This window comes from Oreochromis aureus, linkage group 1 (genome assembly GCF_013358895.1).
Source record: "Oreochromis aureus strain Israel breed Guangdong linkage group 1, ZZ_aureus, whole genome shotgun sequence".
In the NCBI taxonomy this organism is placed as follows: Eukaryota; Metazoa; Chordata; class Actinopteri; order Cichliformes; family Cichlidae; genus Oreochromis; species Oreochromis aureus.
In genome coordinates this window covers 22,774,005-22,790,348 of record NC_052942.1, presented here as the reverse complement: position 1 = coordinate 22,790,348, position 16,344 = coordinate 22,774,005, and the positions used below count along the sequence as shown (strand labels likewise).

Genomic DNA, 16,344 nt, shown 5'->3' with positions numbered 1-16,344 from the left:
ACGAGGGTGGAGATGAGGTTCAGGAAGCAGTAGGTATGCAGTTTGGCCTGGAATATACAGTCCCCTTAAGCCACAACCTAACTCTTAGGCATGTTGCAACTTGCAGTGGCTAATTCAAAGCAGCCACCACACTTGGCACCCAGTGGGGCCTGTGGTTGGAGCTGTTGTTCGTGCTGCTGGCAGTCGGGGAATCACAGGCCAAACTACGAGCACTCGCTGACTCCAGTCACAGTCACTCTCCTTTTCTTTGCTGAATAACCTGCTTCTATTCTAGGGGAATCCCAGAATGCAGATTCATGAAGTTCCCAACAAATCTGCACATGTACAAGTATTCTTTGGCTTCATTTACATAATCCGTTTTAAATTTAAGTTAAATTAAACTTTAAGGTTCAGATGTCAGTTTTGGCCAACTGCTTTTTAACTAATCACTTCACATATTTACACATTGAGATGGCCTGAGAATATCTTGAAACACTCAGCCTTAAGTATTGTACAGCTACAAAAAACTGCTTTGTCTTTACACATTCTGACATGAAGCGGGATTTTGTCATTCCCAGACTTTGATATTAAGAAGCCCAAATGTTCAGTGATTCAATATTGTCAGCCTGCATTCATAAAAATGCAGGTAACAGTCTCCATTTTTCTGCCATTTACGCATTTCCAAGAGTTGCAGTTCAAGATGACATTTATAAACATTGTTTGACGTTTTAATATTGCCAGCTTGAGTTTATGTACATTGTTGTAAACACCATTTTTAAAACAGATTGCACCAGCAATGCTAAAACATTGAATGGCGGAGAAAGCGACATGAGTATTGACCTAATCGGCTTATACACTTGACATCCATATTGAAACTTTATGTATATTTTTCTTTTTCTTGTCTGCATTAGGCATACCAGATGCTAAGATTTAAAAAAAAATTAATGGTAATCACAAAGCTTTGCTTGGTCTGTTTGGACACAAAAATCCTACCTCCAGGCCCAGACCAGTTTTGAGTCCAGCAAAGTGTTTGTGCTGCTGTGCAACACTTTTTCTCACTAAGAGCAGATTCTTTGGTTGTCAAAACATGTGAAACTAGTTGAAGATTAGGCACAGGTTATCAAGTTGCCTCGATGAAGAAGCGATAGCACAAGGTGATTTTATCATCCCTTTGCCTTTAGTTGCTTTTTCAACCCAAGCGGCACATTTCATTGTCTCCATTCAGAGTGTAATACAATTACTTCACTGATTGGAATTTTTGCATTGATTTTGCTATATTTGAATAACAAAAAAAGCCCCCCAAAAAATAAAAAAATACCCCAATAACAACAAAAGTGCTGCCTCGGCTTATTGTAACACTTCTAAAGTGAGGAAGACAAAACCGAACCTCTACTTCTGTGATTTAAAGGACGTAATCTTATCATAGATCTGCTCTGTTGGAGTGCTGTGCACTGCATTGCTTCAGGTGTGAATTGCAGTTTAAGCCATGAAGCACGCACGCACACAATCATGCATACACACACACACACACACACACACACACACACACACACACACAGACAAGAGCTTTTAGTACAGAGAATCAGGGAGACAATTACAAAGCAATATCCAAGCAGATACTCACCAGCTCTCTCACAGAGGGAATTTGGCAGCTCTCTTAGAATTGATAGCTATTTAGCTCACAGATAGTCATCTGTTTTAATGCATTAATTTTGTATTAACAGCACTGCCAAATTTAATGTTGGAAATTAGGGTATGATCATAATGGTACACGGCTGTGTGTGTGTGTTTGTGTGTGCGTATTTGTGCGTGTTTGTATGCATACATTTTTGATTCTCTTTTTGTCTATACTTTTGTATGTGTTGTTACGTGTACATGTTGTATTATACGGCTCCTTTGGGAGCCATTCTTTGGAATTACCGGCTTTCTGTCTCCCTTCCACCCTTCCAGTAATGCCCACCTCCATCTTCTGCTAGCTGGACTCTCTCTGCAACCACACTGTTTTGTGTTAAAGGTCCACTTTTACTTTGCATTTAAGTGGATGGAAATGCAGATGTATGCAGTGCTCTGGGTGGGTGGTGAAACTGATACAGGCATGCGTTGCCCACTCAGAGGGCAAGGTGCACTGTAGAGTTGTGAGAGAGAGGATGGGGTGGTGCTCACACCGCCCCTGTCCCTCTTTACCTGAAAAAGCACTGAGCACTGCTTCAGCCTCCACAGCAAGAGGTAAGGTGCTCCATCGAAGAGAGAGGCTTAAAAAAACTATGACTGCATTTCATTTTTTACTGTAACAACTGCTACTGTACAATGTGAAGCTTCAGAAAGCTTGTTTATTTAGCTGTTTTATTAGTCGCAGTTTTGTAGCACTTTGATCGCCTTTAATTGTGTTTAAAAATCTCCCAGTCACTGCTGCAGTATTTTTAATATGTTATTATACAGGCAGCCACCAACACTCGCCCAGCTGAATCTCCTATATAACTGCTGTAAATTCCTAGACAGTTCAGTGGTATTGAATCCATGCCACTGACCCAGCCAGAGTCCCCCCATTATGCTCCACAGCTCCCCTGTAGTTGGGGCCTTGATAGGGCAGTTAGAAACCTAAGAGCCAGGCAGACCAACTCCTCCCAACCCAACATGACTTTTTCATTAAGCTGCCAAATTCCTGCACTCCAGTTGGAGGTGATTTATCAACTGGGGGCTTCATTGCAGGTTCATAGGAAACAGACATAGGCCCTGTCTCATACATTATTATGTTTCACATTCAGAGTGTATATGCATGTGTGCACACAATCGGAAAAGAAGCTGGCCCGCAAGCGCACTTTGTCCAAGCAGTTTGTACAGTTGGATAGGTCATAGTCTATCACATAATCAATATTAGAGAACGTGTGATATGATCAAATGCGCATTGTTGTTCATTGGTCAAGACTTTTTTCTTTTTTTTTTTTACACCATCGTCCTCTCCGTAATACTGAATGAGCGGCGACCACCTCACTCTCCTCTCTCATTCACTAGCTCTGTAAAGGGCTCCAGACTGCTTTGGGTCATGGCCAATATAAGAGATGGTGAAAGTGTTGGTTTACAGGTGTAACCATTTGACATTGTAGACAGAGCCACAAACACTGGGGCAAGCCAGATCTGGCCCTGTTGAGGACATCTTCCTGGCCAGTCGAGGTTTATAGTGAATTATGGCTGATTCTGGGGCAGGCAGTCTCAGGTTCGCTCCTATATAAACCCTGTGCTTTTTATGGGAAGCTGTAAAACTCCCAGGACTTTTTTTTCTGCCTCATGAGACTAGCTTTGAAGTCTTGGTCAGGTGCTGTCACTTTTTTTAAAAACTGGTTTTCTTGCAGATTTTTGGAGCCTTGAGTCATTTGCAGCAAGAGCTCCTTTTTTAAATTTCAAGACATCTGCTATGACTAAAAGAAATTTGATTGATTTGATGTCATCTATAACCAAATCTGTCTCTCAGATTTCTCTCTGCCTTAGTCCTGATGCAATATTTGTGCACAGAGGAAAAGGAGGAAAAGGAGGAGGGCTCCCCCAATATCCAGCAACACCTATTCATGACATCATGGATGGCTTAAAACGAGGCGAGAAAGGAGAGCACACAGAGCTTTTTACAATCACCTAATAACTCTATTACACTGAGCCGTGGGGCTCACAAAGAGGAAAAAAAAACTCCTATTCCTTTTCCTGGAAGCAGTGTCTTAATGCACATTTTAGGTGTAGAAGTGAGAAATATGAAGCCAAAGAGAATGAAACACAATAGCTCAGAAAACCCCATAGCAATATTAGAATATTGCCAGAAAATTAAACATTAGGAGAAAGGGACAAGAGCTTTTTAGGGAGGCATAATATTGTTATGACTTTTTTTTCACCAGCCTGTCAACACCTGATTTAGAAGTAATGTTGTTAAATGTGTAATGTTTCCATTGCTTTTATGTCTTCCAGCCAGCCAAACAGGCCGTCTAGTGCAGGAGAGGATAGCTCAGTGTCTTCTTGATGAATGGTTTATAAAGGCAAACTGACACATAGAAGATAATACTGTTTGAATGTATAAAAATTGTATAGGTCAACGTTAAGGTTAAGGTTCATTTTCTTCAGTGCATTTTGCCTTGTTAAAGGAACAATGTACAGGATTTTCTTTAAAAATATATATAAATAATCTCACTTGTGTGATGGTGGTGTTTTCTTGCAAGAAGAGATGCAACTAAAGCCAGTAAAAGAAGTATAAATGTTAAGCAATAGCAGTAAAAGAATCATTCCTATCTATCTGGGTCAGTGATTAGTTTTTACTAATACTTCTTCCCCTCTCATCCAGTTCCAAGCTTGTTCAAGGGAGTGTTGTGTTTACAAAGTAAATGACAATTGCTGCATATTATAGCTTTAAAAATGAGCAGAAATACCTTTCAGTGTATCCAGTAGTGTTTCATCCTTATTTTGGCTTTTGTCGAACAGCTGTTTCACTTGTACTGTATCTACAAAAAGGTATATATTCATCCACAATCTCTCCGCATAAGACAATCTGCATTTTACACTTATTTAGTCGTACTCTCTCAGCATGCCTCACAGGAGACACAGGGGCCAATAAGATCAGAGGAAAAAGAGGAAAACTTTTGGTGATTGACATCGATTGCAGCCACAGAAATCCACAGCGAGACTGCAGAGTCTGATATAAGAAACAGCACGTGACAGGCATGACACAAGTAGCCATGCCCGGTCTGGGGCTTTTATTGTAAACATCCACCAACAATCAGTGTGATGCTTTAGGATAATGGTCAATAACTCTGTTGCTCGCACCAGGTTCAGACATATTGTGTTGGCATTGCATCATTGATTGAGCCATGCAGGAGGTAATTAGACTGGAGCCTGGTGGTGTGACAAGAGGTTGTTGTGGCATGGTGTCACTATAGGGTGTTGTGCATGTTGTGACTCTGTGGAGAGTGGGTGAAAGCTGGACCAGGCGTGCTGTGGAGCCTTGGAGGAAGTGCTGGGGTTGACAGGTCAATACTGATGCTGATTTCCTGTCCTCTGAAGGTTGTCCTCCTGTTGTGGAATGTTCCATTTTCCCTCAGTCCCCCTCCTGCCTCACCACTGGCTGGCTTTGCCTCTCTTTTTCTATGAGAGAGTGAGGATTTAACTCACCATGATCAATATTTAGTATCCCATGCGTGAAACAGGCAGATGTTTGGAGTTTCCTTTTCAGAGACGGGAAGCTTCTGTTGAGTGAAGGGGATCAATGCTTCCTTCCGTCTGTGAGGCTGTAGACCCGCGGCTTCTGAAGGGTGGCTGATGCGATTCCTGCCCGCCCTTGGGCCCCTGAGATTTGCATGCCTCCCAGGCCTCTCCTGTCCTGTTAGCCCACTGATACAGACACTCACGCAGACAAGTGTGCAGTCCAAACAGTTGTCCTGAAGTGGAAGAGGTCTGGATGTTAAACAACAGGGCTGTGATTGGGAATTGATTTGTTCATTTGCCAACTGTGTGAGTGAAAGTGAGTCGGTGGTGCCTAGCCAGCTATCTGCCATCTACAATAACTTCTTTCTCTCTCTCTTTTCCTCTCGATCTCTCTCATTCCCTGTGTTCCTTTCCATCTCTATCTTTCCCCTCTCTCTCGCTCGTTCGCCTCCCACAGCACCTGCAGCAGCACGAAAACGCGGTGGAGGGTGATGCCTGCTACTACCATTGTGTGCTGTGCAACTACTCGACCAAGGCCAAGCTCAACCTGATCCAGCATGTGCGCTCTATGAAGCACCAACGCAGTGAGAGCCTCAGGAAGCTTCAGCGCTTGCAGAAGGGCCTGCCAGAGGAGGAGGAGGACCTCAGCTCCATCTTTACCATCCGCAAATGCCCTTCTTCAGATACAGGTCAGAACATGCCCCTGGGGCTTGCTTTTAGTGTCTCTTTATGGTACATATGTTTTGTTTGTTTTTTTTAGTTTCTTGATGTCTTTGCCTACGCAGCTGTGTCTCTTGCACACAATTACGCATTCGCATGCTCAATTGAGAAGCTTTATTTACCTGAGTCATTAAAACTTTGCATTCACAATTGTTCAAAGGCTTCCCACTTTCACGCAAACTTCATCATAGACTAAATGTGACCATTAATAGATATGTTTCCAAATTAAATGAAGTTTTGTTTGTTTGCCTTCTTGTTGCATATGCTCTTAGTTTACTCTGAAATGATGAAGACGCTCAGCCATAACTTATATGCATGGGCACTACACTTGTTTGTACATTTGGACTTTTTTACGTGTACAGAACTGTGTGACACAATACTCTATAACTTTTGTCTTCCGTTGTAGTTCTGATTTACTATGCTTTATGTAAAATGTTCCTACTAAGCCAATGTTGTGCAGCGAGAACAGAAACCATTAAAGACACATTGAGGCAAAGCATTAGGGCGAAGGAAGGAGGAGCTGAACAACAGGAGCAGATGCAACAACAAGAAGAACACCCCCCAAAAAAACACAGACTCCGCCACAACAACAGTTGCACGGCTGAAACAAAGTGCCTCAATTGGCCATTTATTATGGACTGATTAGGAAGAGTGAGCTGTGGTCAATTAACACTCTTTCTTAGTAGAGATTTGGTTTTCTAATCACTTTAACTCCTGTGCCCTGACAAAGGGGCTCTATTGTGTGTCCTTCCAAGAGGGAACCATTACTTCCCTCGCACACATACTCGCTGTCTGTGTTATGTAGGAGGAAAAAAAAAAGGCCAGCCTGTGAAGACGCTTTGTTCCAAGGAGGCAGGGATAATGAAGCCAGCAGCCGGGAAATTGCGCAAAAGGCAGTCACAGATCTGAAGCAAATCATTAGAGAACATATTTAGCCGAGCAATTAGGGACAATTAAGCTTTCTGCTCGCTGCACTCCAAATATGTTAATGACTACAGTACAGTGGACAAGCGAACATGCAAGGCAAGAGGAAGGGCCATTTAGGTTAAAAGGGGTGGGGGGTTGGGATCTTTTTTTCTTTCTTTTTTTTCCAGACAGGAGGAGTTGTTTTGCTCTTTGCAAATAAATGTGTTTTCTGTTTTTCAGTAGATGCAGTGTTTATGATTCGTATTTTTTTTCTTCGCCTCTTTTAAGCTTTCATGTTTCAGATGCCCGTGTTTGTGCCAGGATGAAGGATCTTAGGTTAGGCAAAGTGTCCCTGCAGCGGGGCTGTGTGTGCACGGTATCATTACATGTACACACACGTCAGCAGTGGTTGCCGCCTTGCAGAGCTTCATCAAATTACAGCAACTCTCACTTACTCAAAAAGACCACTGGTATTTAACAGAAGAATTGAAAAACAAGAGCAAGTTTTTAAAAAAGTTGTAGAGTGTGTTTTGGTGACGATGAAGCTTGATTATCGGGATGGATGTTAATGCAATTTCTTGTTATTATTTAGGCTCTAACGTTGTATAGTATTGTTGTTTAGCTTGTGGGATGTTACTCGTTCTATTCCTTGACAGCTAACCGTGTACAAACGAGATCTTTTAAGTGGAAGGCAGTGTGTAAAAACTGAGCATCTTGATCACATTACTACTTTAATGATCAGAGCTCTATGTCTATAATCGTTAACTCTAAAATTGCTGACTCCACACCCTTCACTTCTGCCGTTTCACACCGCAAAAGCATCAGCTGTGCTGGACCGCCAGCCCCACCTCTCAGCTAGGATTGAGCCATTCCCAGTGTAATATTTAATTTCCTCTTCTTTAGCTCTTCTGTAGCACAGGGCTCTTTTTGTGGTTGAGGCATACTTGCTAAAGTGGTGGAACATTCCCTGGTTTGTTAAAACAAAGTTGCCCCTGGATTTCTGGGTCACCTAGACAGTAATTCCCTGGCCTGCTGCTGTTCTGTGATCCTGCGAGGGCTTTCTCTGCTGTTAGGTGCTGGGCTTGTTGCGTTTCTGGGTTTGTTGCCAGAACATATGAAATTTGTCCCACCTCCCCCGTTTCAAAACAAACAAAAAAAACCCTCAGTTCTGTGATCAAAGACATGTCAGCGTTACACAAAGGTGGGATGCAACGGTAGTCTCACACAACTCTTACATAACAATTTCTTTTGGCTAATTATGTTGAAGTTGCCTGTTAAGTTGCTATGACAGCAGTGCAGTAAATTTAGGGTGCCCTCACATATGATCTGGAGTGTTTTACAACTTTGCATATCCATGTTCTTTATGAGGATGCAGCAAACACTGACTGCTGGGATTTATTGCCACAAATCTCCTCCGGGCTGAATGTCCAAGGAGAGCAAGGGCAGCAGAAATTAGGTTTCTTTTTAATTAGACTAACACGGGGATAAAAAGCCTGCATTGTTTTAATTCTTGCCCATACTATAAATGTGCTGCTTAGGCATTTTACTCTGTGGCCCCACCTCCATTTGTCTTCTTTAACCCTTTATGTATGGCGAAACAAAGAAGGTCTCAGAGGGACCCCAACCCCACACAGCTGCCCTGTGTGCAGAGAACAAAGCTCAGCACTGACTTGAACTGGTGCACTACTTTCTTTTTTGTAAGAGTAGCAGCTGGCATATTTACATAAAGATAAAATAGAAAAGATATAGGGATGAAACTGAAAACTGAAGATGTTTAAAATTCCAATCAAGTGTTCAGTTATGAGGAGAGTTATAACAGCAAATATATGTTATGATACTACAGAGAAAAAGGTGAAACCAAGTGTAGTTTGCAGGTGTTTATAGTGATTGTTGACAGCTGTCAGTGTAAAGAATCAGGTTGTACAAGTGTCCAGGAGAAACTAATACACAGAGGAAAGTCCCAAACGGATGCAGAGGAATTTGGGGAGCTTGTGTTGGAGAGACATGATGACCCTATTTCTTATGAATGATGTTCACCGGGGCATGTAACTCAGTGACACATTTAGGTTTCTCATTTTTAACAACTAAAATTATTTTTAAGCATAGAGCAAAATGAGATCATGCCTTTTAATAGGGGCAAAATTAAATTGAGCTGATGGGTAAATGTCCTTCTGTGCAAGGGGTTAGTGTTTGCTTAAGGTCTGTGCATGGATGGAAGAGATTCAGAAGAGAGTGTTTTATAAGGGTAAAAAGTGAGTGTTTCTCACTTGTAGAGAGTTTGCAGTGAGTTTATGTATGTGCATGGTGGAGGCAGAGATGGAAAACAAACGTAGCTGACAGTGTGGATTAGCTCCTGCTGTAAATCTGCTTCAGTCACAGATGGCGGGCCCTTGATCGCTGGGCTGTGACGGCTTGGCTCTCATCGCAGGAGGAAATCCCTGTCTGTGAGCCTAGGAGGCTGAGAAGGAGAAGGCTGGGGCTGGGGCCACCTGGGCAGCCACCAGTCATTGTCTCCTGTCTGTTTGGACACAGAGACCTGGGTATTCGAGGGCGAAGACTGGTTTGGGGAGGGGTTATCTCACTCTGACTCTGCGGTTGTTTTCTCTGCCACTTCATAACTGCTCGAAAATGGTACATAAACCTCCGGGCTGGATCAGCGTTACTTTCAATGACCAGTTTGAGAAACTGGACAGGGAGCTGTGTGCTTTAATAAATGGAAATGAGACGAGAGGATGCATACAAATTACTGCATAATAGTGGTATCCAGTATGAGATCCATTGCTTGTTTCGCTAAAAGGGGTGCACTTTCAGGGTCACACACCTAATAGCAAGGCCCATCCTGACAACAGAGGCATTTCTCTTCCCTCCCCACATGCCTCCCTTTCTACCTCATGCATAATTCTTGAGACAGTCAGAAAACGCTGGAAAATACACAATGGTGTGGAAAATGCTCTGATAGAGCAAAGTTGCTCATATTTTAGGGTTTGCCAAACACTGTGGAGCTCACCTTGAGATTTAATGATGGGAGATAGTGTGTTGCATCCTGTCTGTCAAATTACTACCATGTTTTCAGAATGCATATTACTGATCTTTATATATATATATGTATATATTTGTAATCGGATTTTATCATCTACTGCTATCAAACTATAACCATCTTCACGTCCAGCGGTGAAGTTACTGCTATTAAAGCTACGTAAAATCAGAGGTGAGCCCGGCCACGCTCTGATGGCATGCAATGGCTATGGTCAGAGCTCTTGCTCCCCACAGGCAAGAGCAAAACAGACGGTAGCCATTTCTGGAATGTCCTTCTTTATTCATACTTGTTAAAATGCAAAGTAAACCTTTCCAGAAACAGGATATTATAGCCCCTAACCACCAGACCCTTTCTACATGCCACATTATGGCCAATCTAAAAGTAAGTTGTATAGACAGACACTGCTGCAATGCGCTTTTAATAAAGGCTGTTATTGCCTGGTGATGCAGAGTGGATATGAGGATGAGGACTGTGCAGGCCTGGATGAGCAGGGCCCCAGAGGGCCCACAGCTCAGTCAGGCCTCTGTCAGTCGCCTGCCTTCTAATCCCTGTCCGAAGGGCATCTAGGCAGCAAAGGAAATTGTTTGCTGTCTGCAAAACGTGCCAGGAAATTCATAAATGCATTACTTTTCATTTTGAAAATATTACAAAAGACTAGACATTTATTAAAAAGCCAAAATGACGGCTTTATAGATTTTCCAGTTGTATTTTAGAATTCATGACCCTGCTGCTCAAACTAACACAAGCAAGTCCTTTCTTTCCCTGTGCCCCCTGCTTTACAGGCTTGGTATGAATTCCTCTCCTGGCTCATCCTGTAATAGCAAATTGACCAGAAAGCCGCCACTCTATTCTGGGATAGGCTGCGAATAAAAATGTCTGGTGACTGAACCATCGTTCGTGTAAATACTGGTTAGCTTTCCCCTCAGGCTGGAAGTTGGGTAAAGTCTGACTCCTGGTGTGCCACTCGGCCCAATACATCTGGCTTTGCGGCAGCATAAAGTTCAAAGATGAGCGTTTACATAAAAATGAGATTATCAGTAAAGTGATGAATCCTATTAGGACAGGCTGAGTCATGTTAAGACACCAAAAGCAAGTGGCCCTCAAAAGCGCAATGCAAACCTTTTAATGAAGCAGTCGTACTGTGAGACTTTCACACATTAGTTCACTTTAGTCCACCTTGTCTGTGCTGTGTATGTTTTGCACCCTGCATGTTAGTTATGTTACGTGAGTGTAACTATGCGCCAGATTTTATTTTGCAAACTTGCATACCCATAAACGAGCACACACATAGGTGTCCACACTGAAAGTCAGGCCGTGTGGGTGCAAGAGGCTCTCCCTGTCATCAAGCCCATTTTCAGAGCAGGCCGGCAGCACATTATAATATTGGTTTCCCTCTCTCTTGTCATTACCACACACTCTCCTTGAAAGCTGATCCAAAAGATAGACAGTCCATCAGGAGAGAGTCATCTCATTTGTACTTACTAAACGTGTTAATGAGTTCTATTTTCAGGCCTAGAGCCTTTGCTGCTGGATATTGGAGCAGAGGTGACGATCGGTGGTGTGAGGTGCTGGATTGCAGGATCAGAAGGCACTCAAAGGGAGGGGAAGGAGGTAATGCAGTAGCCTCGCTGCCCCTCGTGTCAGTCACACGGAGTGACCACAGCCTCCACAGGGTCTGTCAATCAGAGCTGAGGGCGAGAAGTCTGTGGTTACAGACAGACACACACGAAGGAGGAGGGAATAGATTAGGTGCCAAAGACATAATGGTTGTGATGGGTTTAATTATAGCACCAGTCATGTCGCTGCCATAGGTACATGAGATGAAGGAAAAACAGGTTTACACCCTTTAATGACCGAATTATATGAAATCTATTTGATTAAGTCTGTCTGGCTTTTATACAGAAATTATTTTTAGTGCAGCCAGAGGTAAATGTGAGATAGCGTGGGTGGATGACTTTTCTAATTAGACAATTTAAAAGAAACCTATACAGATAAACAGTATGATTTAACTGTTTTAAATGTGATCACAAGCTTTCTTTCATTGTTAAACCTTTTGATGGTAAATAGCATTTATCAAGAGATGCATATATAGTTAGTAAAATAACTTTTTGAAATTATTGGGCAATGTTAATACACTGAAAGCAATACAATACAAGCAGGTGTGAAATTAAAGGGAAAAAACAAATAAAATGAGTGGAGAAACACAACAAATGCAGACGCTTCCATGCAGCTGCAGAACATAGAACAATTAAGCAATTAGCATCCAATTATGCTTTGTGGTGTGTATAACAAAAATAACAAAAATGCAAAACAAACCCTGCTGATTTTGTATTGAGATACCAAGACAAAAAGATTAAAATGACTTTGTTCATTGATCATTGCTGTGGCAGAAATGGCTGGAGCTTCAGGAGTTTCAGTCACACAGACTGCTCACTGTAGGGACAGCGCATAAATTGACATCTGCATTTAAATCTATGTGAAAGGAATAAGTTAAAAGAATTGTGCACATTCGAAGGCCAAGATGCTTTTGCTTTAGTTAAAAAGAAACACAAGAGCAACTCTCATGAGCAGCTCTTTCTTAGGGGATTGAGAATGTCGATGCAGAACATTATCAGAGCATTTGAGCAAGAACAGAGAGAGGAATATTAGAATAGGACTGCAGTGTATAAGCCTGTCATTATAAAGATGAATACACATTTGAGTGTTTAGTGGTGCAAACCATTCTCTGTAGAGATCTGGGAATGAGTCATCCTTTAGCATGTTCTCAATAAGTCTGTAAGTGCATATGTGGGGAGAACGGTATAGGCCTGAATGCTTGACCCCTACTGGTAGGTGATCTGATAGCTCTGCTCTGCTGTAGGCGGCATTTGGCTGGGATGGTTTGGGTCCAGTTATCCCCTTGGAGGAAAGGGTCACTGCAAATCAATAGAAAGTTTTCACCTTTATCCTGTGATAAAACATTTCTATCCTAATGGGAGTGGTCTCTTCCAGGATGATTCAAAAGTAGTGGTTTGATGAGGATAGAAAAATGGTGCCAGGGCCTTTACGGTGACCAGACGTAGCTGAACACATGTTGGAGGTTTTGGATTGACGTGTTGAGCTCCATCCCTCCAGTAATGAATAAACTTGTAGAATCAATGAGTACAGACGATTGCTTGATAGGCACATGGTGGCCCAATAATTAACTACATCTACTACTACTCCTATATTTTTTTTTTACCTCTTTGTGTGTAATAGTTCTAATATTTAAGCTTCTTCCTAAGTTTCTGTTCACAGTCCTCACTTAAACGTTCCCCCTAAGGCTCGCATTATCGTCTTATACCCAACATTCTTTTGTCTGTGGTATTGATTGCAGTGCGAGTGTAATGCCAGGTAGTTTAGCAACTAAAGGCAATAAATTGTTAAAAACTTATATGGCTTCATTTGTTTCTGTGTTTTGGTATCGGGTGAACAGTGCGGCTCGCTGTCAGAATTAGGCTGCTCAATTTGACCATAGGCAGCATCAGAGAGGAAGCTGGGGTAAAGTTTGGGAACTATCGAGTTGAGGCTAGGAAAGTTTTATTTAGCCATTTTTAATAAGGCTGTTTGTGCCCCCCAGAGGGAGCTGGTGGATCAAAGGGCATGATCTGTGCTATGGATGAGCTCACCCTGGGTCCAGCAGAGACGATCAGCCTCGCTGACAGCAAAACAAAACCAGAGAGTGAAGGATGCCCTATCCAACAGCATGTTGCCCTCACACTCTGAAGGCTCCATTAGAATAAAGGCACATGAAACAAAGACTAGCTGAAAGCACAGATGTTGTGATTCATTATCTACTGTCTGATAGATAGGCATGAGTGGCGAACAGAGTGTGCATAATTGTGTGTGCGTGTGTGCACGGTCATGTGTGCAAAACTCATGTTATGTTAGTTACATGTGAAGAAAGCATCCTTACAAATAAACCAACATGCAGACTCACACGGGATACACACAAAAACGCACACATGCATTCATGTTTTGAGTGCATTAGTAAAAAGGGTCCCCTCCAGTGCCTTAACCGCATCAACTAAAAGCAGCCAGGCAGATGGCAGCAATGAGAGAAGTGCAGAAATAATTCAATAGTGAACCTTTCTAACCTTTACCTGTGGGCGTGAGCACCAGTCATTGATTCACGCTGTGCTTGACAGTACACTACACACCACCTGAGGAGGGGGGGAGGAGGGGGTAGAAGGGGGGGGTGGATGAAGAGAAATGGATGAGTTTGATGAAAAACACAAAAGGATATTATGTGTGGGAGGGAGGCTCTACTGTATATGTGTGTGTGTGTGTGTGTGTGTGTGTGTGTGTGTGTGTGTGTGTGTGTGTGTGTGTGTGTGTGTGACATTAGAGGGAACCTTCTACATACGGATATTGGGAATTGTGCTGGATTTGTCTAGTGTGCACAAATATCCCCCTCACCCCTTCCCCTCTGTAGCTGGCTATCGGCAGCAAACAGAAATTCTCACACCACTTTGAGTGTGATACCACCAGTGATGCTGTGGTAAGTTCCCATTGATTACAAAGCACGTTTAGGTCCAGAGCCTGTGGCTGCGTACTTTCAGGTGTTTTTCCCAACAGGCCCGATGCATGAAATAAGATCATGTTTTGAAGAACAATGCGATTGATTAGCAGAACACATACAGAAGAGTGTATGTTAGTGGGTGGTGTCTACTAGCTAAACAATAATTATTCTGTGAGAGCAACATTTGTTAAAGAAAGCTTCTATAGATTTCTCACATCCCAACTCTGCTTAACTAGATGTGAACACCTGCCGAGTACCAATCTGGAACAGAATGCTTTTTGTTTGCCTCAGTCATATTTATGGTGTTCCTCTTCCTCCAATAGATAGCCAGTCCCTCTCAGTTTCTCTTTATCTGGCTGGAAATGCTGCTCTGCCGCTGTTGTTTTGTGAGTTGACCGTAGATTTTCTTCCCACTGTCTGGAGCAAAGGATGGAAGAGCAGAGTAATGGATGATAAGTAAGAGACTGTAAATGAAAATCCTGGTATATACACAAATAAATACAAGCTGGTGAGAAAAGGTTCCACCATGACCCTTGACATGGAGAAGGAGTTACTGCAACAACAAGATTTCAGCTAATTACCAGTTAATCAATGCCTAACAACAACAAATTTATATATACTATAATTTGTGCTTAATTACTTACTTCTGGTGGAACTGTCAGTGTTCACCCTGTGACACAGACATGAATAATAAACAAGTTTGCACACTTGTGTCTCTTGCTGTCATATTTCACACTTTTTATTTTACCAACAGTAAAAATGGCGCAGCGCTAGGAAAAAGTCCGGCACGCTTTTTCTAAGCAAATTATTGGTCTATTTTTCTCATTTCATTTACACATAGCCTTCATTTACACATCATTTTACACAATAATGTTGATCATCTGTTCTTTAAAAACTTTGAGACTATGATTTTGGATTAATCTGTTATGTTAAACCAAGTTCTGCTATAGAGAGGGGAAGCTTTTTTCCCTAATATTATACGCAGTGTTCTAGATTGCAGTAGTACTTTAATACACACGCATATTAGTCAGTTTGTGCAATGTGTTGCAATTTCTCCACAAATACAAACTGTGTATATTCTAAAATTATTAAGTATATCACCATCGATTTCAAGTGAACATAGCATTCTCTAATGGTGAACTTTTTCCCCCCTTATGAAAATACATTGTTCATAAATCCCTGAAGTTATCATTAGCGACTCAAATCATTATACATATATAGGTGTTTGTTTTTATAGGACCAATCGATTAATTTTATATGTAAAATAAATGTGTTTGCTAATTACATTTGGCTGAACCTTGACAATTTCAGGACATCTGTGAGTTTTAAGCAATGGTGGTGGGATACTTTATGGATTTACCAACAGAAAGATCAATAGCAGTGTGGTGTCTGTTGTTTCTTGTAATTAGAAATGACCTCATCTATTAGGTTTAGCCTTGTGTGGTTTAACACTTGTCAGAAATGATAATTAAGTATGCTGTTCTAAGGGCTCTATATGTTTAGCCTCTAACAGTCCCTGTAAAGAATAAAACAAAAAACCCAGAGTTGATGGATCTGTTCAGTGATACAGATGTTTGTATGGAATAGAATTATGGTACTATTTGCAGCACAATATCGTACTGTTTTTAGATGAATTTGAGGGCCACGCTTCATCAGTTCATTTGTGTTTTTTACCCCAGTTTGTCATCTCTTTAGCAGAAATGCTGAGCAGTGACTATCTCAAGAGTACCTTTATATTCCAATCTGTGCAGAATGGAGGAAACACATCAATCTTTGGTTGCATCTAATCTAAGATCTAGAGAAGAAAAAAAATAGTTATTTTTCAGTTAAAAAATTAAAATGTATAAGCTTAGCAGCGCTTGGTGAGTGAGGTTTTTCTGGAAATCGGTCCCTCTCATGTATATGTTGAATATTTCACCTACCTGGGAAACCCGAGATGGGGCGCATATTTGTGTGTGAGATGTAGAACGGAGAACACAGTGGA

The 16,344-nt window shown here is 41.8% G+C and overlaps 1 protein-coding gene across 2 annotated transcripts in view; it reads left to right on the top strand.

Annotated features, from left to right (window-relative positions):
- Positions 1-16,344, top strand: part of zfhx3 (zinc finger homeobox 3) — a 136,401-nt gene that overhangs the window by 71,000 nt on the left and 49,057 nt on the right. For both annotated transcript variants that reach the window (XM_039610654.1, XM_031758066.2), the window contains exon 5: positions 5,615-5,846. In XM_039610654.1, coding sequence (XP_039466588.1) covers positions 5,615-5,846 — 232 coding nt within the window. The remainder of the gene's footprint in view (positions 1-5,614; positions 5,847-16,344) is intronic.